This window comes from Grus americana, chromosome 7 (assembly GCF_028858705.1).
Source record: "Grus americana isolate bGruAme1 chromosome 7, bGruAme1.mat, whole genome shotgun sequence".
NCBI classification, from domain to species: domain Eukaryota; kingdom Metazoa; phylum Chordata; class Aves; order Gruiformes; family Gruidae; genus Grus; species Grus americana.
This window is the reverse complement of record NC_072858.1, coordinates 20,607,500-20,629,753: the sequence shown is the minus strand read 5'-3', so window position 1 is coordinate 20,629,753 and position 22,254 is coordinate 20,607,500. Positions and strand designations below refer to the sequence as shown.

At 42.4% G+C, this 22,254-nt stretch overlaps 1 protein-coding gene across 5 annotated transcripts in view; it reads right to left on the bottom strand.

Annotated features, from left to right (window-relative positions):
• The window catches only part of ARHGAP22 (Rho GTPase activating protein 22), a 159,933-nt gene that overhangs the window by 134,828 nt on the left and 2,851 nt on the right, over nt 1–22,254 (bottom strand). For 2 of the 5 annotated variants that reach the window (XM_054832041.1, XM_054832043.1), the window contains exon 1: nt 13,010–13,520. The exons of the other annotated variants lie outside the window; for them this stretch is intronic. In XM_054832041.1, the coding sequence (XP_054688016.1) occupies nt 13,010–13,043 (34 nt within the window). In that variant the 5' untranslated portion in view covers nt 13,044–13,520. Of the gene's footprint in view, nt 1–13,009; nt 13,521–22,254 lie in introns of those variants that run through there. 5 annotated transcript variants of the gene reach the window in all.

Below are 22,254 nucleotides of genomic sequence, written 5' to 3'. Positions count from 1 at the left end.
AGGAGCCCAGATGGATTGGGAAACCAGACTTGTTAATGAAGGAGCATCCCATCTCCAGAACACAGGTTCATACCCCTCTCAGAACTCACAAGACCAAAAGCTGAGGATTCTGCTTTCAAGATGTTTGCTCTTTTATAAAGGCTGTTAACTTTTATCTTTTTCCCACTGCCAGATCAGTCGGTGCTCTTTCACTGGCAAAAGGGAACTGCACATGCACCAAGGAGTTCTGAAGAATAAAACAGACTGCATAAATTCTCCATACCAGCATATTTTAAGGGTGGACATGCTGTCAGTACCTGGCAGAACAGGAGGCAAGATTTCCTGCTAGCTAGCAGATTAACACACCCACACAGCACTGTTGTACTACATGTAACTGCTGGCAAGTGAAAGCTGTGTAACCCTGCCATGCCATAAGCTCAGGCACAGCAACACACATTTGAAGTTGCCTATAGCCTTTCTAGAGTCATCAGAGCTGGCTCACATCTTTGCATCAATCATTTCCTTCATAGAACAAGTAGAAAAACTATGCCTGTTTTCCACCTACAGTGCAGCATTTACAGAACACGGTCAGAACCCAGAGGCAAAGACACAACTAGATTGAGGGCAGTTGCTTCCCAACTGGCATGAAGAAATTAATCTAGGCCTTCTTTGTAGTGTTCAAGATAACAGGCATGACCTTTTACCACCTTACAAATGGTATAGTCCGCTCTGTATAAGGCATGTTCTAAATCAGAAAAATAATTTTATACTCCAGTGACCTGTGCAATGTGACCATAAAAGCCACTTTATTGATCAGAGTTACTTTGGAAAAGTATGCAGGTAGTGCACCTGAACAAGGCAGTGAGGGGAATCAGGCTGAAGGAAAATAAGAATCAGCTTCAATCTTAGTTGTCTTTTAGAATGACACAAAGGTTCAAGGCTTCCATGAAATATGCTAACAGATGACCTTGTAATGTCTTTATTGCATCAAAGAACATGCATACAGTAGCACATACAGATGTGCAAGGTCTTTCCACAAGTCAAAGAAAACTCATGTCTATTTGATAATTATTGCAACCCACCCCACACAATGCAAAAAACCCTGACATAGTCATTGGGATAATTTAGCCCTTTACTCCTGAAGAACAATTTACATTCATCTTCAAACTACTGTTACAAACTCACGGCATCTTGGACTCCAAAACAGGTAAGGACTTTGGCAATCCATGACTGCTATCATATAGGTAACACTGCTGTGTTGGTTGATATTTCACTCAGCTCTGAGACACCACTGACCTCTGGTGACCTTTGACCTATTGTACAAAGAAGTCCCAAACTTATTTTGCTGTCACTAGCAGGAAGAAGGCTAGCAGGTCTCAACTCCACAGAATAGTCATATAAAGAGTTCAACCTTTTATTTTCAAAAGGATTTGAATAACTGCCCCAGCTTGTGGGGATATGTGGGGGTTTTGGCATCTGTAGATGAATCAGCCTTAAATTCCACAGGTAACCTGCCAACAGCTGTTCACAAGAGTGCCCTACAAATACACAAAGCCAGTCTTATCAAACTACTAGCATTAGATCATGGATAAGTGCCAAGATAGAAGGGTGATGGCTTGATTCTCTCTGCTACAACAAACTGACCTACTGATTTACTACCTGGTAAAGTGAAATATTTCATTCTAAAAAAGACAATGAATTGTGGGAAATCACTGAGAACTGTCAGTATTCAGAGGAAGTAGCCTGCGCCTTCTATGCAGAACTGGGAAATTTGGTTAAGTCTATATTACTAAGTAGTAGAGCATGCTAGGTGTAGGGTAGAACAAATATGAAGGAACAGCTGTTACCACAGACTCACCATCCACACAACACTTAATTCAGGCATTTTATTTGGATTGACCATGGAGGCATAGTGCACATAGAGCACATTTTCATTCAGAAGTAATCCAAGACTATACTAAAACACCAACCAAAGCACAGTAGGTAGGAAAGGTCAGGAGATCTGCTTCAAAAATATGCCATTGATCCAAACCAAAATGGATACTTATGTAGACAGCCCAAACCACTCCTGATGAAGGCAGTGGACAGGATTCAATTAGGCTAAGGACAGAGGCACGCTCTTGGTAGAACTGACAGTAGATAGTGATGCTTTTAGATACCATAATAGTAGGGACTAATAATTATAATTACTTTTTTCATTGAAGAGTAAGTCTTAGCTGTTGAACCTAGCTGTTCCCATCTCTAGTTTTATTGCTCCCAGTGTATCTGAAGCAGCAGCATGGCTGCATCTGTACAGTGTGAATAAACACGCATACAGAACAGATAAGAAAAACTATTGCAAAAAAGTCTGGGATAAGACAAGGAATAAAGACATAATCCATTTAGCACCCTAACTACTGGCTCTTTATTTCTCAATAGATGCTATCACACTGAGGGGTGCAATGCTTATGCTACCTTTCAGTATCAGCCACTTTCCTACAGCAAAAACCCCAAACTCATGCAGCAGTACAAGTTAGCTTCTCTACGACAGAGTGCACAAAATACATTAGAGCACAACCATTCAAATTTGCCTTCATCATGCTCTCAACTTTTCTTTACCAACAGTGGCTTCATCTCCCTCCTAGAAATGGGAGGATGAAGTAGATTTACATAGCTCGCTGCAGGTCATATTTTAAGCATGCCATTTAGCAGAGCTTTCTCCAAGCCAATGAATATCAACACCAAAGGCAAGGAACAATAAGATAATACTCTGTATTCCTAAGGCAAAGTTAGAGACCTACAAGCTCCTGCCATGAATTGAACACTAGTCACTCAACTAATGCTCGCATGCTTCATTTATTTGATAAAGTACTGAAAGAGACACATAGAAGCTGGAGGGCCAGTCCATTATAGGTTTATGCTTATCTACACCAATAGACAGCAGGCTCAGGTCAGCTTCATTAGTAAGAGAGATCCAATATTTTCTACTCTTTTTCCAGCAGGGGAAGTCAGGGGTGGGAATCAAGGGTATTCTTACCTCTCTTTCTGGCTGATCATGAGTAAACTCTGTAACCAGGAGGTCAGAGCCCCAAATGCAACTACTGCACCCTTTGTTATTGCAAAATCAGAGTTATAGAGCATGTTGATAGGCAGCCCAAGTACAGAAACCCGCTCCCAGAAAAAGACTGTATTTTAATTTTCAGGTCCCTTTATCTACACCATCCTCTGGTGCTTCCCAACTAGATCCACTGCAGATTATTCAGAGGACAGATCAGCACTTAGGTTATAGCCATTTGGTGCTTTGCTTTAAAGCACGCACGCTTGTCACACACAGTGGACTACAAAACTATCTAGAAAACCCAAGCACTAGGTCTCCACTGCCACTGACCTTGGCAGAATCTCTTGAAAGCTGTACATCTTCATCATCTGGTTGGTTAGAACTGCCGACTTGACAAGCACTGCTGAAGGCATCTCTGCTGCTGGCAATGCTCTGTAGTTCCATGGGCAACCACGCTGAGCTACAGCTCACTGCTGCCAGAAGGGGGAAGTCTTACTCCCTTCTCCCTACACCCACAATTCTCTTTCCCTCTTCTGATACACCCAGCCTTACATTCCTACACTTCGCTGACAATATGAGACCTTCTTATAAGAATAGTTACCCACTAGAATGACAGAAAGTTATCTCAGATTATTTTTTTTCTTTTTCCTATTTTAGTGGGTCAAATCAAGTCACAGAAGGAAGACTGAATGAATACCTTGTACTCCCCCTGCAGTCAACAAAAGCCTCTTGTAATCCTCCCTCCGGGTATGACTTTGAGACTTAATTTTTAATTGCTTTCCCATCCACAGTGGACTGAGGAGCAGACAAAAAACTGCTGACTACAATAACATGCAGATTGGAGCTGGGATTGTACCCTGAGCTCATACAGCACCAAATACTGCGGAGCCCTGGTCAAGACTGCAGCTCTTCAGCACTACAGATGCAGCACAAACACAGGTTCACTGCAGCATAAAAACTCAGCCTAGTCATAGGCTCTCCAGTCACCCATGTGTTTATAATAAATACTAATGTCTGTGCCATGCCAAGCACATGGTCCATATTATTTAGATATTGCAGTGGCTGCCAGCATCACTGGTACCTTACACTGATGTTATGAGCACCAAAGACTCTTATCCACCACACTCCATGGGATATCACTTCCCAAAATTATTCTGGACTGTAAAAATAATCAAGAGTACAGAAAACTTTGTCAAGGCCTTTAACAGCAACTGGCTATAAGACTGAAGTGATATCATGTCCCAGCCACTTTCAACAATTAACCTCCCTGAATTCAGCCATAACATTATATTTCTCGTTTCCCTCATCCAAACATCAGGAAGGTATTAATTCCTACCCTACTTCTCAGGGCACAGCATTGAGCCAACAGTTCAATGTGCCTGTTTCAACATTTGTGGTACCTATTTTCAATGTGCAAACAAAGCCCGCTTCCTTCTCTGTACAACAGGTGGCTAAGTGACTTGCCTTACTACCAGGGTTATTGATTTGGGGGACAAAGGTAGAAGAAATCCAGAAATTCTTACTCCTACATTAATTCATACTCTGAACCTAAGTACCCAACTTAGATTATTTGGCTATAAGTTTTGTAACAAGACATCACTTGTTAATAAGGTAAGAGTAGCTCCTCCTGAACTGGAGGCCTGCACAGGAATAAACATTAGCCCTGTGCCTACAGTTCTTCCAAAGAGATCATAATCAACCCAATCCTTTCCCCTGCAACAGAATCAGTTCTCACCTTGGAACCAACGTATACAGCTTCCTTGTCATTTAGCTCCTTATACCATAGGTTTATTCTTTAAACTTCAATACCAGTTCACAGGATGACTATCTTACTGAAGCATAAATAATTCTTAACACCTGCATTTAAGAGGAAGGATATTACAAGTAACTTTTTTCAACTGCAGCAAAGAACCAGTATCTCCTCTCTTTAGCTCTTCATAAAGATCAATTTACTGCCTTTTGGGCGTGAGGGACACGCAGAAAAGCTCTGTGGAGGGAACGCACATTAGAAGGACTGTCAGCAGCAGCTTCTCTCCCCCATGTCAGTTTTAAATACCTTAAACACACACAGGCCTGGGCAGAGTCTAGGCACAGATCCTTTCCTCTTCCAGCTCACCAGATGGCTCATACTGCAGCCTCATCAAGGGACTTCCCCTTCCCACCACAGTGTGCAAGTGCCTTTATCATTGCCACAAACTACCTCTGCCCATAATGCAGGGAGCTGGAGAAAAATTAAGCTGTTTGTGCTGCTGTGCTTGCCTATCAGCTACCATGACAGTAAAAGGAAAGCCAGCAAGGAAAAAAGTCATTCTGGTAGTAACCTTGCAGTGAAGATAATACATTTACCTAGGCACTAAAAGTAGCAGGTGACCATCCTCTCAGGAGAGAGGTACTAGCATTCATTGTGCTCCCACTGTGCTCTTCACAACCCTGCCAGTTTCACCCTGTACTCACTCAGTGTGTGTTTTAAAAGTAATTAGAAAGCGTATGGCTTTTTCATTTAATTCCCTCACCACACATTCTCTCCCCAGCAGTACCCATTGAGCTGCATTACTATTCTTTCTCAAGGAGGTGAGGCCATGGCTCATTATTTTGAGTTCAGATTGCCTATGCTTAACTGGCACCTGCCTGAGAAATTTTCAGGGCTTTTCCTGAGGAGAGCCTTCAGGCAGGGACAGAAAGCTACTACTGCCAAAAGCAGCACTTACTTCAGTACACACCGTGAATCCTATGTGGAAAGACAGAAGCATCTTTACAGAGATGAGAGGATTACACCTTTGAATAGCCCAGGTCCTTCTTCATAGGACACACCACAAAGCAAGAGTGGGAGCCTGAACCTGACTCTGGAGGAATCCCAAAAATATAGCTCTATTGACCTTTTCTGTACATGCACATGGCCACTGAATCAAGACAACAGAGACAAAGTAATCACAGCACACAGCTGATAATGCAGCTTACTGCCGCACGGCCCTGCACCAAAGCGGCACAGCGCCAGGAGACTGACCTGGTACCAAGGGGGCAGAAGTAATTCCCTGCTTCATTCACCTCTGTAGGGCTGCACACAGTGAGAAGGGACACCCAGCTCCATACTTGTTCACTTCTCCTCCATACTTCACTCTCTAGTCCAGGCTTATTCCCTCCTGCTGCCTTCAGGGCAGTTAATCTAGCAGTGCAGCAGCTCCAGCCCCAAAGCCTCCCTCCACAGCCTCAGGATTTTAAACTCAATGCAACAGATTTATCTCACATTTCTCCAAAGCAAAAAGACAAAACTCAGATGCACACCACAGGTAGGGCCGCCGCCGCTGCCACCTCCTCCTCCTCCTCCTCCCCAGTGCCTCACAGACTCCTTCCTCCACCAGCTCACAATGAGCCATAAACCAAATCATATTTACCAGCACTTCACACTAGCCTTTTACCCACATACCTTTCTAGAGAAGAGCTCGTGAAATTGCCTCTCCTGCCTTAAAGAAACATTAATTTGAGGAAGGGGGGTAGTGAACCTCCCCCTTGCAGTTGGGCTCATGATTACTGGTGGCTCTGCTATGCCAGCTGCAACTAGTCACACTGATTGCTCCCTGCCCCGTGTGCTCCCAGCAATGTTGGTGGGCTGGGGGGGCGGCTGCAGGAAGTGTTTGGAGGAGTTTACAGCTCCAGGGCTGTTTACTTTGATTCCAGGAGCAAGAAGCTGGGTGTTATTAGTTCCCTGGTAAGCTGAGGTGCCAAGGTGCTGGCCTCCCACATGCTCTGGGATAGCTACATGCATCATCAGCCCCTGAAACCAGAGCTGCAGCGTGGGGCTGTGGACGCATTGGTGCTCCTTTTTGCAGAGCTAAGAGGCTGCAGGTGCTAAGTTGTGGTTTGGTGTGGGGGACTAGACATGTGGGAGCGTTCCCCTTTTCTGCCTTTCACTGACCAGGGGAAAGGTTCTTCAGACAGCATCATTTTGAAGGCCATACAGCCTGAGGAGCTGTCTGCACTGAGCAGTCTCCGAGGTCCAGGAATTGTTCTAGCAACATGGTGCTGGCCTCTGCTGAGAGAATTCATTGATATGGCTGGAGCTGAAGGGGAAGGTACCACCAGTTCTCCCCTAACACCAGAATAAAATAGAAACACACCAGCGAAGTCCTGTTGTGCATGGGGCAGCAGGATTGCCGCCTCTCTGTGGAGGACTCGGAGAACAGCCAGAAGCTGGAGGGTTGGTGCCTTGGTGAACAGGGAAGTCTGAGTGCATTTAGGAGTGTTTGGCTGCCTCTGGGTCTCTATGAAATGTATTTATTTTGCTGTTCCTAATTTCTTCTCTCTGCTATGTCCTTTTTCACAAACTGAGTTGCACACTGTTTCTTTTCCTCCTTTTTGTTAAAATCTCCTTTAAGCACTGTTTTTTGTTCCCTTGCTGGGCTTCATCTCGGCTCTGCCTGTTGCACAGACTGTCCTGCTCTGGGGTTGTGTGGTTGCCTCTTAGATGAAGGCCAACTCCTGGAACCTAAAGTGCATCAGTGATACTGAAGAATTATCAACTGGCCAGGTCAAATATGAATCTGAACAAGCAGCATCTTCTAACAGAGTCAGAGGTAACCTTCACTAGTCTAAAAATGCCTAATTCATGTTTCCTTAGATGTCATTCATCATTATCAAAGCTCATTCCTGAGCCTGGCAAAGTCAGGATAGATGAGAACTCCTCAAAGCCATGACTGGTTGATAGCCTTCTGCTGTGATTAAGAATGTCTTGAAGAAGTGATTAATAATGTCATTTCCTTTAGACAAGAAATCCTTAGAGGGATGACCCCCATCACCCTATGTTTCTGGTACAGGAAAAAAGTTCCTGGAGGCATCCCCCACAATTTCATAGCAGTGGGTTCATCCTATTATGCTGATGCCCTCAATTTACTCAAGAAATAAAGTTGCAGGGTTGCATTTATCTGTCTAAGCTGTTCTTAACTGGTGAGTTCTTATGGAGTCAGATGTGTTCTAATGACAGAAAATGGCCAGTGAAAAGCTGTTGAATAAGAAGGAAGGATAATCCAGTATTTTTTCATATACACTAAACTTTAGGAAACTTGTTTCAAGTCCTGTCTCTGCCTTGGACTTCTTATGTGGCCTACAGTGTTTCCTAAATCCACAGAATGTAGATGTTACCTGTGAGATGTGGCATGTGCAAAGGTAAATACATTTTTAATTATTAAGTTCTGAGATACTATGGTAGTGAATTGTTGATCGGCCAAGTAATGGATTAACATAAAATTCTCAGTTCTGAATACAAAATGTGTTGTGACTCCTTGACAACTTTGGAGAGGTCTAGATTAGCAAATAGTGCAGATCATTAGGAGTGGATCTGTTAGTTAATGGCAGTGAACTAATATCCATGCTACATATGCATTTCAGGGGGCTCTGTTTTGGACTAGTTCTATTCCGATCCTACGGCCTGAATACCCATTAGTAGCTGGAGAGCATTAGGTGCACTCCTGAAAATATCTTCCCACCTAGTTTAATGTAAAAGGAATTCCAGTTTGTTTATTCTGAGACTGCTTCATGATATAACCAAAGCGCAGTAAATTAGAATTAGATTTGTTTCAAAAGCCTACTTCTAACCCTAAAACGCTAATGTAGATTCCAAAGTGTACTACTGTAATGCTCATAACTGTCATTTGCTTTTGTATTAAATATTAAATTTCAGAATTAATAATAATAATATGCTGCAGAATTAATGAAGTCTGGATTTCCACTGATTACTGCCTTATATTCTTGTACCACACAAACCGCAATTCCTCTACATGTTCTTCAATTCCTCTACATGTTCTTCAAACTTGCATAGTGCTGTCTCTTGATCTTCCTCAAATACTTGGTTCCTCTCATGTCCCCAACAACCCAGTACATTCCTACATTGCTTTGCTTTTTGGCTGACTTGAATATATGTGTGATCTTAAAGGACAGCCAATATGTGTCTTTTGGATGGTCAGTCAGGCATTATCTTTCAGAACATATGTTTCTGTTGAGTACTATGTGACAGTTTTCCCTAGGTCTACAGATATGGTTATCTTTCCTCAGTTCTACCACCAATTTTCTTTGAGTTTATAGGAGTCAAATACATTTTGACACTCCTTTTCTGCTTTCAAATCTGGTTTGATTTAGACAAGCAGCTCAAAAATTTTTAGGACAGAGATTGATAGAGAAATCATGCAATCAAGTATCCTTACTGCCAGAAGAAAACAGTTTAAATATAGGGTATTCATGCTCCTGTAATCAAAGACACAGCACTTTCATTAAAAATACAATGACACCATTGCAAAGGCATTGAATATTAAAACCTAGCTGTCCTCACTGCAAGCACATGAAGCTTACATTGTAAATGTGCACACTCTCAGAGGTCTATAATAGTACTTTACCCTCTAAAGTCCCCCTTGGCAGCATTATTATACACCATCCTTAGAAATGTTTTAAGTATGCTAAAGCCCACTTTTCATTAAAATTGAATTATGACAAGTTTCAGAGAAGGAAAAAAGAGAGAGGGAAATAACTCCTTTCTACTACAGCCATACTGAAGGGTACCTGAGGTAAAACCAGTTCATCTGCAGCAGGCTAGCTAGCCAAAGTGTCTCCTGTCACTTTTTCCAGGCTCTAAGTTTTAATTAAACAAACAAACAAACATTTAATTATTTTGACTGTGAAGAAAATTTTCAACTTACCGTAACATGTTTGAGAATGCCACCAAACAAATAATAGGTCAAAGAGGTGCAGACAATTCTGTAATGTCAGACATCCATTAGTACAAAATTCCAGTAAGGAGAGAAGGTTTATTCTTAGTACCTATACAACGGAGACAGACTGTGCTGAAAAGAGGAATAGTGTAAAGAATCTATCATGTCAGCAAGCTAACTCTCTTGCTATGGAGTACAATCCCAACACACTACTTACTAAAAACCAAATACACAAGCTTGTACTCAGTCCAGCTTCTATTTCCTAGCACATTTAAATGCAACTGGGCAGATATAGCCTGAGATTTTTCAAACCTTTTTGTTTCTTTTTTTTTTTTAATCTCTTAAAAATAATGAAACAAAAATGCATTCCTTGAGACTGAAGGATGTAATTTGAAAACTGCTTTCCCTGCTCTCCATACTGAAAGTTCTCTTGCCTCCACTCCGGAAGGCAGTATTTCTATGCCCCATCACAAAGAAAGAATGTGAAAATAGATGTTTTCCATTGCAGTCACTTATTTCAGAATCCTAGACTCCACCAATTACTGTACATAAAACTCTGTAGATGAAAAAATAATACAAAATCCATTCAGGCCTAGCCAGGATGAATGATTTTCCAGAAGGCCCATTTATGCACATTAAGATTTTCAGTCTGTGAGATTTTACACCTTCCTAGGTCTTATGAAAACATAATGTACCTCTGAATGCATGTTCCTGAGTTACAGATGCGAACTTGCTGATGGAACGGCAAGGATTGCATTACACTTGACAGTTACCTCTAGTAGCAGTTGCCTCTAGTAAGGCAAATTATCTCTGTTCTCTACCATACCTTTCACAGATATTAAGAACTAGACCCCACATGTCAGGCTCAAGTCCAGACTCAGCATTTTCAAAAGCCTGAATATCTTTAAACCCAGGAGCTTTCTTAAGGACCATCCACAAGTCAAACAAAAATGACAGCATCAGACATCTCAAGTGAAGGTTTAAAGGTACATTCTCAGCAGAGATTTGGCAATACAAGGGGAGCTGATGAAGCATTCCTGTTTGCACAGATGCAGGGAGCCTGAAGCAAAGAGCTGGTCACACACACAAAGTGGTTTGAGTAGATCAGCCACAGGAAATCTTCACCAAATACATGAACATCCCTAGGTTCAGCTTTATTGCTGCCTCCTATCACACTCAAGTGAAACCACAGGCTGTACCCAGAGTATTCTTCCTTGTCCCTTCTCTTCATTCTCTCTGCTCAGAGCAGTCATGCTGCCTCCCTTACACAAGTAAGTCCTCAATGGCAGAGCTAACAGCCACTACTCTGAGAAATCAGCCAAGCTCACGCAGCATCTTGCAGATCTGCTGGCCTTGTCAAGGCTGTCAGCAACAGATTCTCACAGCCCTCTCAATACTTTGCTTGCCCACCATTTACCACCTGAACCTTCATTAGCAATCCCAACTGAGAGTCCAGGGCACATGAACTATCATTTCACATTCAGCTCAGTCCTGCAAGGTGGCACGCTTACCTTCAAGAAGAATTCAGCATCTTCGTCACTGCCTGTTTACAGCTCCTGTGAACAAGAACTATAGAAGAACCTTGCAGGATTAGACCCTACTTGGTAACCTTTGTAAAAGGTTACTAGTGCTTTGCATCAATAGGAAAGTAGAAAAGTTCCTGAACTTTCAAAAGCCATCAGACCAGTTCTCTTCATGAGTTCTAAATTCACTCAGAAATAAACCTGCCACTGCACAGTTAATGAACCAAGCAGAATAAACCCTGAGAGAATGACATATACTGCTATAAACTGAAATTGAATCACAAAAGTACACCATGGTTTGTCCCCCAAGCATCAGTAGCCCACAAGGATCTAGAATAATATCTGTCCCATAACTAGATTTTAATACATATTCATATACAACTTAGTCTCCTCCAGATGAATTGAAGGTGGAAGAATGGCAGGCATGCAGTTGCAAAACTCTGTGTTCCTTGCTCTGACACAGACTTCCTGTACCACTCTAGTTGCATCATTTAGCTTGTCTCACCGGAGCTATAATAGCACACAGGAATGCTAGATAACAAATATATTAAAGACTGGAAGATTAGACACCTCCTTAGAAGGGGGATGGCCAAGAGACAGCACCTACAAAAGACTTGCTGAGCTTCTACAAAATTGTGTAACTAAAAAATAAGTACATATGACTTTACTGTGGGTGAGGCTGGATATATCTGATCCTGACACCTCCAGATGGCAGGAAGCTTGTTCCTTCCAAGATGCTAACAGTTATTTAAAGGGCTCTTGGTATTTTAAGGACTGTTCAGCATATAATACTGCTTTTTTATATATGATGCAAAATGACATTTGGCTGGAAGTATCTGTCTCGGAATCACAGCAGCTAGAAACAGTGACACTTTCCTGTTTTATAATGCTGGCATGGCTGAAGAAAACCTAATCTTTACATACTCTTCTGACTGCATCTGCTTTTGATCCTAAATGACATTAATCTAGCCTCTGTTTCCGATGGGCAGGAAGATATCCCCCTGAGACTGTCATTAGGCTGCGAATAACAACGATGCTCAACAAATGCCATGTCAAATGAGGAACTGGTGCCGCAGCAGGAGATCACACAATACATCCCCTGCCAGAGCATCTTCTCCCGGTGAGCTGGAGTGGAGAGACCGGCTGTGCCCAACCCCAGCTGATAGCTTCACAAACACTACACAGTACACCTTGCAGGTCTGAACCAGCTGCTCAAAGCAGCTGTTGCAAAACCAGGGCAGATTTTCCTTCCTTTGTCTTACCCACAGCTCACACTGAACGACTTTCCCCACCTCCTGCTTCCAGCCCTGGAGGGATAACGTGCTACAGCAAACTGCTTCTCCAGGATGCTGCAGGTAAACTTATCACAACTGTCTCCAGCTGTTATAATGAATTACAGCATTAGAAACACAGCGTTAGCAACCACCGCAGGGGTGCAAAGGCTCCATCGAGTCCCAAGAGAGAGTACAATTTTTGAATTATCCTTGCTGCTCTGCCCCAACATTGCAGGCAACGTTGGTGAACACAAGCACGGGTCCCCTCCTACGCTTCATTCTTCCCGAGCCTTTGCAAGCGCCACTCACTCCCGCTGCCCTCCCCAGGGCCGGCTTCGGCCAGCGAGGCAGCACCCTCCCTCTGCCGGGGGGCGGCCACTGCAGCTCGGGAGACACTCCGCGGACCGGGGTAGCGGCTCTCCGCCACCGCCGGGAAGTCTCCCCGTGCCAGCAGACGGTCCCCTTCCCCACAATGCGAGGCGCACGGGAAGGCACACTCACCTCTCCTGGCCTGCCTGATCTTGGGGCTCAGCATGCTCCCGGCTGGGCGCGCCACTGCCGGCAGCCTCAGCGGCCGGCGGCAGCCTCAGCGGCCGGCACAAGCCCCAGCCCCAGCCCCGGCCGCCGCCCCGCGCATCGCCGCGCCCGCCGCTCTCCGCTCAAACGCCACTTCACTTCCAGCTCTGGCTCAGGGGCAACGCTTCAAATGGGGCTAAATAAACCCTAATGCATTATTTATCCGGCCTCGAATTAATTCCCATCCAAACTAGGCATTAAGTATTGTCGATAAATCACTAGCGCGCAGACACGAGGGCTGGACCTGGCTCCTTCTGCTAATTGGCCGTGCATCAGTGATATTAATATGCCTCTTTCAGGGAGCAGCGCTGATCCCGCACTCCCCCCTCTGCATCTTCCTCACGTCGCGCTCAACAGACGCTTTGACTCGACAAAGATCAGATCAGGAGCTGAATCTCTCCAAGCCCGAGGCAGCGGGGAAAAAAGGGCACAAAGCACACGCCGAGAAGCTTGCGCATCTGATAAGGTTGTGCTTTAGAAGAAATACTAAGTGCGCTGGTCCAGAAGGCAGCGGCGTGCTGGGCTGCCTGCTGAGCACTGCATGCGGGGAGCGCCCAGGGGCTGCATCCCTCCTGGGGAGGTATTCGGTGAGAGCCGGGGAGCTGAGACGAACGACCCACTGCTCTCTGCAAGGAAGAAAAATCTCTCTTGCCTGCACTGTCAGCCTGGCGGGATGGGCTCAGGGGAATGCCGTCATTCCCTCTCAGCACCCATCATTTTTATTTGTACTTCTTGCTAAGGAGAAAGACAAAGTCTGCAGTCAGTAAATGGGGGGGCGAAGGACAAACATTTATTGAAATAGTTAGGTACTATTAAATGGTATCTATAAACTATAGAGAGATACTTGAATGAAAATTGAATTTGAGTAATTGACACATCCTGCCCCTGAGCTGCTCTTAGCACAACCTCCTTCATCATCCCCATCTGCCTAGCAGGTCCTTCTGCAGCATAGAAAAGGGGGTAAAAATTCCCCTGGCAACGTGCATGCCCTGCAGTATTACCCTGCAGGTTTGTATTGCTGAGTTGCATTGACACAAAGCATCCGAGATAGGCAGCTTCCTCCTCTGCCAAGAAAATCCATCATATCTTGGATACTGAATACTGGCCATCAAGTCATACCTCCAATAGTGGAAGAGTTTCCCTGGCCCTTTACAGAGGCTGTACTTCTCAAGGTGCAGGCTGCAGCAATGGCTAAGATGTTCTGGACCTTTAGCTGCTTTAGCTGCTAGGTGGAACTAGCTGCTTAGAAGTTATTGTAAATCTTTGAGTTCATGGTGGCTGTCTCAGATTTACACACTTGTAAATGACACTAGAAGTGGGATCTGAACTGTTGTCTCGGTTCTGAATACAAAAGCTCCTGCAGTTATCTCCCCACTAATCATCTGTATTAGCTGGGGTTCAGCACAGTGAAGAGTAGCTAACTGGTGATCCCTTGGACAACAAGCTCAGCAAGTGTCCTGATACTGTAGATAACCAGCAAGAGCATCAGCAGAGGGAAGTTATGCTTCTGCCTTTCTGCCCACCTCAGTTCCTGGATCAAAAAGTCATTCCTACCAACCATTTAACAGAACTCTTTCTCTCTCCATATTTTTAGCATTTCTTGTCTGCCTTGATGCTGTTTATACACATCATTTTGCAGTTTGAGCAGGAAGCCAACTGTGTGTACAGTAAAACATGACTAGATAAAGTTAAGTGAACTTTTAACCTCATGGGAAATGTGGGACACTTCATCCTGCTAAGTCACTGCCCATGAAAGCTTGATTTCCACTCTGGAGAAAGACTTTATATAGGGACCTGTACAAATAATTATCATGTTCATAGGTAAAATGAAAACATTCAAACAAATAATAGCCAAGTTCCACACTAAATGCTAACTCTGAAGGTTTTTTTGGTAAATAAAAAAGTACTTGGTGTAAACAGAAGTATTCAATTTTATCCTGTTTGAAATGTTTTGCTTTGACTTAAACATTTTTCAGCCCTTCTTAAAGCAATTTTCAAAACAGAAATATCATTTAAATAATTTTTTTAAAGTTGGAAATTTCCCATTTCTTTCCCCAGCTTAAACACAATAAATACAGACCTGAATTTCTCAGATATACTCTCTGGGGAAAATAAACTATTTGTCAGGGGAAAAAAAAAGATATAAAAAAAGCCATCTGAGAGAGAAAAAACCCAAGTGCCTCCAGCAAATAGTTCCATGCTGGCTGCAGTACTTTGCTCTGACCATTTAAAGAAATACTTCCTGAAAGAAACACTGAAAATAGGCCCAATAGGAAGGCAGCAAATATGTAGAAGGAACCAGACCCTACAGAAATGTTTAATCCCTGAAACTTGTGTACTGAACTGTGCCCCATTCCATCCCGCAGCTAGTTTCTCAGAGTGTGTGCTCCTCAGCTGTACCAACCCTACAGAATCACATCCCACAGAGTCCCTGCCCACAGAGCAGGGCTGGGAATACACTTTATCTATAGCTCAAGTCAACTCTTCACCTGCATCTATCCCACACCACTGCCAGCTGCCCCTTCAACACACATACCTGGCAAAAAGCTTTTTGAACATATACCTTTCTATATAAAAAGCCACTCTGTCACTTTTTATAGTGACAGAGCTCAGACTAGTCTGTAGTGATGCAGGAGGGGAAAAAAGGTTGAATAATGGCTGATTTAGCTTATTCTCCCTACATCAAGTTTTTTTCTGACTCAGATGCTGCTTCCCAATGACAATGGTATTGACAAATTTAATTGCTTGTGAAGGACAGTAATAACAATCTGAGGAGTACATAATTTAAGTATAGTGAAGCCCATCTGGCAGTTCATCTAGGTACAATTATTTCAGTGCAATAATTTTACTTAAAGGAAAGGATTGTAAAGATGTGAAAAATGAAGGAATAATCTTTTACTTTCACTGTGTTTGCATCAGGTCACTCCCTGAATATGCAGTCACACAGTAGAAAAAAGGGATACTGGTTTAGCCCAGCCAGGGATATATTAGCCCCATATTTCATTGCTAAATAAAAGCTGGTAAGCACAGGGGTTGTAGAACTGAGGAAAACAGAGATACAGTTCAGTAACAGCAGTTCTCCCCTCTCACCTAGCAAAGGTATCCTTGAGGAAAGTTTGAAAATACTCTGATTAGAGAATTTAGAGAGAAATACTAGAAGAGGCATCTGGGTAGCCTCCCCAGCAAGAGACTACCTGAAGTTGTGTACTGAGCTTTAGACCAAGTCCTTGCAACAACAATTCTGAGTAATGCCTGCCTGCTGCTTCAGAACACAACTCACCTGTATCCTTGCTATTGAAGCCAAGGGTTATGATACCAGAAAAATTCTTTCATAGAAGTACGAAAGGAGTTACAATAAAGCCATAGCAAGTAATAATTATTCATACATCTGAGCACACTCTGCAAAGACTACAAAAACTTATATTGTGGCCCTGAAGTACATTAATAGCCTTAACAGCCCTAACCAGCCTCACCTGGCCACCACCCACATCCTCTGCTCACAGGCTCAGGAACTCCATTTAAGCCCAGGCTTGCAGCTTTACTCCTAGCCTGAGCTATCTTGTAGGAGTATTGATTTCTAGCTCAGCCTTACTGATGTATGGGTCTGGATTGTGATCTATGGATTGTTTTCTCAGCTTGACCTTACGGACACCTTGCTGCTGCAGATCTACCTAGTAGTTGCTGGATTGTTTCTGATACTGGTAACCTTAATCCAACCTAATTCTGACTATGAGTTGTGAGTGGTTTTCCTGGCTTTACTCTGGACTTGCTTCATTACCATGAACATGTTTGACAATCTGGACTCCAGGTTGAATCTGACCATCACTTCTAAGTCTTTTTTTTTTTATTTCACTTAAGTACTGTAGGGACTGTGTCATATCCTGCTGTGCCATTCCTCCCTTTCCTTTAGGGAGTGAATGGCTATTGCTGATTGTCCCATTCCAGAACTAGGCTAAAGGTGGCTCAATTTAGCAGGCTTCTTGAAGAGACTTCAGAAGCTGCTGGGCTGCAGTTAATAAGACTTTTATGACTGAATTATCTGAGGCAAGAGGGGCATTTTTGAGGGCTTGAGATAGCAATGTTAAGGTGTGTACCAGTTGTTGGAAACCACTGCTCTCATGATTATATCTTTCTGCTTGTTTAAATTCAGAATGGCAGTCTATGATAGAGCAGTAAGTATCTACAAGGCTAGAAAATAGAAATCAGCTGACTAACCAAGGACTAGAGAAGTGCTACTACTATCTGTCTCTTATGTGACTCTAAAAATAAATATGCTCATTAATTATCTGCTGCCTGTTTGGAATATGGAAGAACTCTTCTGTGTATAATAAGTGTTTACTATTGGTTGCTAAGTACACATAATGAAATAAGGCCTAGGGATTAGAAAACTTAAGGAGAGTAGGAAGGCATAGCCTCCTTCCCATGGTCACAAGCAAGGTATTCAGTCCCAGGTCCCATCCACCTCCATGCAGTGTTTTGTAGACCTGGGATTGGCAAGTGCTGTCTAATGCAGAGGATGTTAATGATAACAAGTCATTGCAGCAGGGACACTCACAGAAGATATGATTCATCTGTTGGCGCCAAGGCTGATGGCTGGAGGCTATGAAACATGTTGGGTGCTTGAGACGGAAGTGTGCGTGGGCCACTGAAGTTGCTGAATCTGTGTGGGGGGCATTGAAGGGATCTCTGTTTCCCCAGGCTGTACACACAGCATGCTGTTACCTACCAATTATTACACAGCATATCCTTTTTTCCTCCTCATCTTCTGCTTCCATATGCAGGCCAAGGACTTGTTGTAACTAGTTGATTGATATATTTTCTCTGCTCATCAGCAAGATGGGTCTGGATCAAAGCCCAAGATCTAATCACCCTGGACTCTGGCACCATTGAAATCCAGATCCAGTTTGTTTAGATTACAACTTTGGTTACAATCTATTATCAAATGGTATAGAATGGAGTTGATGGAAAAGAGTCCAAAGAAACAAGAAGGACTATGGTGTGCATTTTGAGATTAATAACTGCAACAGCATTGCCTTTGCAAGGCAAGCTAGAATAATTATGTGTACAGGAACTGTGAGAATTCTGCTGAAGAAGATTGGACAGTAAATTGACAACTTTTCAAGTATCTAATGACCACAAGGAATTTCAGTTTGATGTGACCCTTGCTTCCAGGCTAAGTGATTGCTAGTTCAAACATCTTGATGATAATGCCACCTGGTTTTCCAGGTGAAAAGGGCCAGTAACCAGTGGTTTTATTTGCTGTCTGAGGAAATACAGCAAGAAATACTTGGACCATGAAGAGAAAATTGCTGTTATCCTTTTGAGATGGCCTCTCCAGTACCAGGTAAGCTGATGATGTAGGGTGGAGAAAGCTGTGCAGATGTCCTAGAGCAGCTCTGGAAACAACTCAAGCTCAAGGGTATTTCTGAGAAAAAATAATAGTTCTGGAGCAACTTTAATTCAGGGATTGTCTAAGGCCAAGAGATAAGAAATGGAATAATTTCTTTAGATTTGGCTGAAAATTAAGAAAATGCATAAGCCTAATGGCATCTTGAGCTTCCTGGAGGAGGCAGCGAATATGCCAAATGCATCAAGACTATTGACAGAGGACAGAACTATGATCTCATGGAATTACATTCAGGAATGAGGGGTAAGGTGGAGACTATAAACAAGAATCATTCTGAATGCTTTGCAGAGTTAAACTAGGCAATTTCTGGGTATCTTTATAATTCTCTTACAGTCACTGTCCCTTCCCATCTAGTCACGTTCCACGAATAGGTCAGGAGTAATTCATCTTTCATTTCAGGATATAAGATTGAATCCCTAGAGAGCAGCTACAGCTTGAGAGAAGGCTATAATACAGCTGTCATGGACTTCAGTGAGGCAAGAAACTTAACAAGTAGCAATACTGTTGGCAGCCAAAGATGGCTTTAAATTTTTTCCTCCTCTGTAGTGATGAACAAGCACAAAGTGTACCTCTACCCCTGCAAGATCTCTCCTACTAGTGTAGCAAACACCTGAAAATCATTTGACTTTATTCAGAAGAATGCCCTGTGAGTAAGAATAGGCATTTTACTTAAGTGAACTGCAAAAGTACTTTGAGAATTGTGTGTTATTCTTCATAGTAGATAAAGAAAGCCTAACTCGGTATTTTCTTTCTCTTTTTGTTTATACTTGACAAACAGATGTTGATGTGCCCTTCCTGGTTTTGCTATGAACAGTGGTCTCTGACCATGTTGAGGGTGTGCACAATACTAATGAGAAGCAAAATCTTTAACAGAAATTTCTGACTTCCAAGAAGTTATTAAGCAGTGCAATTGAAGAGGTGACAAAAGAAAGCCTAGACAATTCTGAATCACCTGATAAAAAAATTTCCAACTTTGTTTTGTGTTGCACCTTCATACATTGGAGGCAGGCAAGACTTAGATTATGAATGTAAGAACTTTCTTAAAAACAATAATTCTCTTATAAATCCACAGATTCTAGACTTCTCTAAGCTTTATAAACAGTGAGACAAAGCATGTTCCTAGTTCTTATTTAACTTTGTATATTTTCTGTTCTGTACTAGTTTTTGTGGTATTGTCCTTATTACACCAAGGGCAACTCCAGGAATGGAGATTATATGCCCCCTTAAATACCAGAAATTGTCTTGCTGTTGCAGTATTCCTCAACACGTCTGCAAGCAAAGTTTTCTTCAGTAATGAAGGCAAACATAGGATTACTGAGACAGGGTGGCCCCAAGTATGGCATCTCAATTGCCTTTCACAGGGTAAGCAGATAAATTACATACAGAAAGGATACTAGTTGTATGGACATTCAGTGCCTATCTTAAATTTGTACCTAGATGATAACTTTATTAATGAGGCAGATGGCAATCTTTTTACCTTTGCAATATCTCCTGGAGATGCCCCAGAGCAGATCAGAGACTTTGAATTATTTGTTTCTGCTCCATACAAGATCTAGATATTTTTCCAATCTTCAATAGAATGAAAATGACACTGCAACTTGTGTCTCATAGTCAGATAAAATACTGAGTAATGTAATTAAAGAAAATACAAATAAATTGTTCCCAAATTGTACTTGACTTGAAATCTGTTTCGTATCTGAATAAGGGCTACTCAGATGGTTGAGGACAACGGCACATCACCTACAAGGAAGGATTGAGGGAGACAGCCTTGCTTAATCTGGTAAAGAGGCAAATGGGGGATCTAATAGCAACCCACAACTTGTCAAAGGACAGTTTCAAAGACTGAAACCAAACACTTCTTGGTAGTGGCAGATACTAAAACAAATGGCAATGGCCCCAAGTTTCAGCTTAAAATCAGACTGCAGCCTAGGAAAAACTTTTTCACCAGGAGAGTGGTGCAGCACTGGGACAAATACCCATGGATCAGGTGAGCTCTCAGTCTTCAGAGGTTTTCAAGACGGTTAGATTAGTCTGGTTTTGGTGCTAGCTCTGGTCCAAAGAGAAGGCTGGCCTAAGTAACCTCCAGAGGTCCCTTCTGTCCAATGTTTTTGTGAGTCTGAAAGCCTGCTTTCTGCTGCTCTATCTGTTGGTCTAACAAAATGCTACTTTTCTCTCCAACCCTTGCCTCACTATTACCTTCAGATCATTGCAGGTCTAACAGAGCTGCTACTGAAATCAAACCTGTCAAATCAGGGAAATAGCAGCTGAAGGTCTTCCCTTCATTGTTGCCTCTTTCAAATGGATGGTTCTTCTCTCAGAAATTCTCTATGAAATTAATTCTGATTTTCCCTGAACTGAATTTCCTGATTCCAATACAGAAAAACATTTAAAGGCTTAACTTAAACCATGAGAGATTACTCACATGCTTCACATCAAAATACATGATTAACTGACCTGCTGGATCAGAATTTGAGTAGTTCATGTTGGTTAGATTTTGCATTATGTAAGCAAAGCATAGAGCATCAAACTTGAAAGGAAGCTACATGACCAAGTCTTACTGAACTGTGCTGTCCAGCCCAGGTCTCTAATTATATTATCTACACTGTTATGCCTCCAGCTGTATCTTGGCATCAGTCTGCTCTCACTTGGATCTCACAACAAAATTTGTCTGAGTTTCTCTGATGTTCCTGGGACAGGTGGGATGTGAAAGCCTTGAGAGATTACTGATTTTTTTCCCTTGTTCACCTATTCCTCTACAGCCCAGACCTTTTCTGTACCTTTGAGAACATTGGCAGCAATATATCCTTTAGTCAGGAGCTGCAGGACCTTATGAATCAACTGCATTAAAATGTGGTAACCTGGGAAGTCACTTATGCTATCGGTCATCTACAGACCAAGAAGAAATGAGGTCCTTGATTCATAGAGGAGATATAGAAATGCATTATTTAAAACTTAAATGCTATCTCTGCAGAAGGGATATTTTTTTCTTTTAGTGGCAGGCACCAAAGAGCATTGCATGCATATTTTAGACACTGGGGGCTGAGGCTGGCATCCTCAGGAACATATATCCTCCTGCTGTCTCAGGGAAAAATACAGTCATTTAGGCAGATGTGATTCCAAATGAAACTAGGGTGAAAACTGAAGGCTAGGTGAAAAATTAAGGGAACTAAAAATTTCAAATGTACTGTTATTTTAAGATTGACCCATTTTTCTTCTGTTTCAAATCACTTAAAGCAGAGGGGGATAAAATAATGAAATTAAGAGTTGTAATTATTAATGAATAATAAATTGGTTTTGGAGGCCCAGGCAATAGCTGTGGCTCTGCCACTGGCTGGCAATGTGGCCCTGGGTATGTCACTTCAATTCTTAATGTCACTGTTTCCAGCCTGTGAAATGGAGACTGTGGTACTGACCTCTCTGAGAAACTTTTCAATATGTGTGGAAGAAAAATACCCAATAAAATGGGGTTAATATAAGTAATATTATTTTTAAGCAAAAATGTGACCTGAAAATTTCTTCCTGTAAATATTTTTTGGATCAAAATGTAAAAGAAAACTGTGAAAAGCATTTTTGTTTTTAAATAATGATGTCAGCATTTTGATAGTGGGGAAAAAATAATTAAAAAATTCATTTTAGACCAGATACAATCCTAATAAGTGGTCCTAATTTTGATACTCAACATCTTGCTTACAAGGATACATGTTTCCTGGAAGACCATAAATACTTCTTCCCTTTCCCTGTGCCAATATTAATATGTGGAGCA